This window comes from Marmota marmota, unplaced genomic scaffold, assembly GCF_001458135.2.
Source record: "Marmota marmota marmota unplaced genomic scaffold, marMar, whole genome shotgun sequence".
Classification (NCBI taxonomy): domain Eukaryota; kingdom Metazoa; phylum Chordata; class Mammalia; order Rodentia; family Sciuridae; genus Marmota; species Marmota marmota.
The window spans coordinates 53089808-53092614 of record NW_025999842.1 but is presented as its reverse complement, the minus strand read 5'-3'; the positions used below and the strand labels follow the sequence as shown (position 1 = coordinate 53092614).

General features: G+C 42.9%; 1 protein-coding gene across 1 annotated transcript in view; it reads right to left on the bottom strand.

Annotated features, from left to right (window-relative positions):
* Pex7 (peroxisomal biogenesis factor 7) overlaps positions 1–2566 on the bottom strand; it is a 65993-nt gene extending 63427 nt beyond the window's left edge. Inside the window, exons 1-2 of the mRNA XM_015501609.2 lie at positions 2356–2566; positions 573–630 (exon numbers count right to left, since the gene is read on the bottom strand). Coding sequence (XP_015357095.1) covers positions 573–630; positions 2356–2470 — 173 coding nt within the window. The 5' untranslated portion in view covers positions 2471–2566. The remainder of the gene's footprint in view (positions 1–572; positions 631–2355) is intronic.
* Between the last annotated feature and the right edge of the window lie 241 nt (positions 2567–2807).

Genomic DNA, 2807 nt, shown 5'->3' with positions numbered 1-2807 from the left:
GGGGGAGGGGGGGAGGACGGGCATGAGCAAGCTGGGGATGTAACTCAGGAGTAAAGCATCCCTGGTTTCAATCCCCAGTACAAAAAAAAAAAAAATCCCCCTAAGCAGGAAACAGTTATTTTCTGAGAGAATTTCCCTTTTTTCCCTCCCCCTTTGACTAACCCTAATGGAAGTATTAGTGAGCCCAAAAGTCCAAGAGGCAAGACAGGCATAGAAGGAAAAGAAGAAAGACACAGGATAATCCACAAGGTGGGTAATTTGCTCCTGCATTAGGAAAGTTACACTATATTAAGATAGGAAAGACAAGCAATGCCATACCTTATACTAATTATTTCACTTTTTTAAGTTTAAATTTTATAATTTATAAATGGATACTGAAGAATAAGTTTTAGAAGTAATGTGGCATAGTTATAACTTAATGGCAAAAACAATTTCTATACAATGCAAATGCTAAAGTTCCTTTTGTAATGCAAATTAAAACATATCTCCTTGGTCAAATAGATTCAAATCCTAATTCTACTAAGACTTTAATAAAACAGAGAATACATGTTTAATAATTAAAGCCATCTTACCTTCTAAGAATTCTAAGACCAGATTCACTGTGATCCAATATCAGTAGGGTTCCACAGCCTAAAGATAAAAATGTCAAGGTCACACTGCCAGGTAAACATCTAGATCAAGGAAGTATCAAATACTAGGTACCTGATTTTACTACCACAGATTTCTTCCTGAAGTTATTAGCACCATGTATACGAAAAGATTAGAATTGTGCTATTAGTTTTTCATATTGTGCTTCAATCATTAAATATTCAAATTACCATCTCACCTGTGATTAAAATCCAGACACAGCACTAATAAAGAGGACAGAGGTTTGAATGCCTACTCTGATAAGGCAAGGTGCTAGGCACACAAAACTTCCAAGCGGGTGTTATCATCCCTATTGACAGATGAGAAACCTCAGGCTTACAGACCCCTCATGACTATGATCCTTGTACTAAATCATCCTGCCTTGCCAATATAAAATACATCCAACATGGGATTCTAAGACAAAATATGAATGTGGAAACATCAAATATTTGGTGAAAAAGTTATAATATTAATAATATCAGTTGTTTACCAGCAATGAATTATTTTACTAAAGAACTAATATATTTTTTTTCTTTTGGGCACTGGTGATTGAATCCAGGGGTGTTCTATTACTAAGCTACATCCCAAGCCCTTTTTCATTATTATTTTAAAATTTTGAGACAGGATCTGCTTAGTTGCCCAAGTTGGCCTCCAACTTACAATCCTTCTGCCTCAGCCTCTCCAGTAACTGGGATTTCAGTCATATGCCACTGTGTAAAACAAGAACATATTTTAAAAAGCTATATATGGGCTGGGGTTGTGGCTCAGCGGTAGAGCACTCGCCTTGCATGTGCGAGACCCTGGGTTCGATCTTCAGCACAACAACAACAAAAAAAAAATGAATAAAATAAGGGTATTGTATCCAAGTACAACTAAAAAATAAATGTTTAATTTAAAAAATTATATTTATCTTTACAGAAATCAAGGCAGAAAGAAAACTCTTCATTTTAAACATGGTTGATTAAAAAACAAAAATACCAAGTCCTTTTAAAGAAGTTTTTGGAAAAGATTTAAAGCAATATTTCAGATTTTTTAATCTCGAACCTAACTGGTGGGCAAGGACTGCAAACATGACATGCCCGACTAAGAGCTAATGATAAAAATATATATAAGGAGGGGCTGGGGATGTGGGTCAGTGGTAGAGTGCTTGCCTACTCTGCACAAGACCCTGGATTCAATCCCCAGCACTGTGTGTGTGTGTATATGTGTGTGTGTGTGTGTATGTGTGTGTGTGTGTGTATATATATATATATATATATATATATATTTATATATATTTATATTTGTGCGGTCCTGGGGAGGTGTGTGTCTGTGTGTCAGGCAGCACTGGAGACAGTGCGGTCCTGGGGGAGGGGTGGGTGTGTGTGTGTGTGAGAGAGAGAGAGAGAGAGAGAGCGAGCAGAGAGAGAGANGGTGAGTGTGTGTCTCTGTGTGTGTGGGTGTGTGTGTGTGTGTGTGAGAGAGAGAGAGAGAGAGCGAGCGAGAGAGAGAGCACTGGAGACAGTGAGGTCCTGGGGAACTTGGGCTTGGCTACTATGCCACTTCCACACTGGAACTGGCAAAGGTGACCACCGCCAGACCAACTCCCCACGCTTTGCAAGCGCGGAGCCGGCCGGCTGCTCTGCTTCCCTCTGGCGTTGGCTGGTGGCAGCTTCTACCCTCGGAGGCACTGTCCCAGGAGCGGGAGAAGCCAGCGCTCTACTGGCGCCCGCCCTCCCCCGGGCTCACCCGCGATGCCGTAGTGCTGCGCGGCGGCGCAGGCCAGGCGGCCGGGCAGGTACGGGGAGAACTCCGCGGCGTAGCCGTGACGGCCCGGCACCCGCAGCGTCCGCGCCGCGCTCATCCCTCCCGCCTTGCCGACCCGGCCGCGGAAGCAGTCCCCAGTCGGAGGTGCACAGAGGCGACTCCCTGACAAAAGTTACTGGTCCAGGAAGAGCAGGCGGAAGTGACAAGGCCGGAGCCCTGGATCCTAGATTCCGATTGGTCTGCAACAGAAAGGGCGTTGACTCCGGCGAAGACCATTTTTGTTTTGGGTAAAACAAAACTGATCTGCTCCAGCTGAGAGGATCTACAAGTAAGTAGGGAGTGATCTAGAGTTAAATAGTATGATTTCAGACAATTGTTGTTGCATCTCAGCCTCCACTGAGAAGCTGTTTTTTTTTTTTTTTTTAATCAAGTCT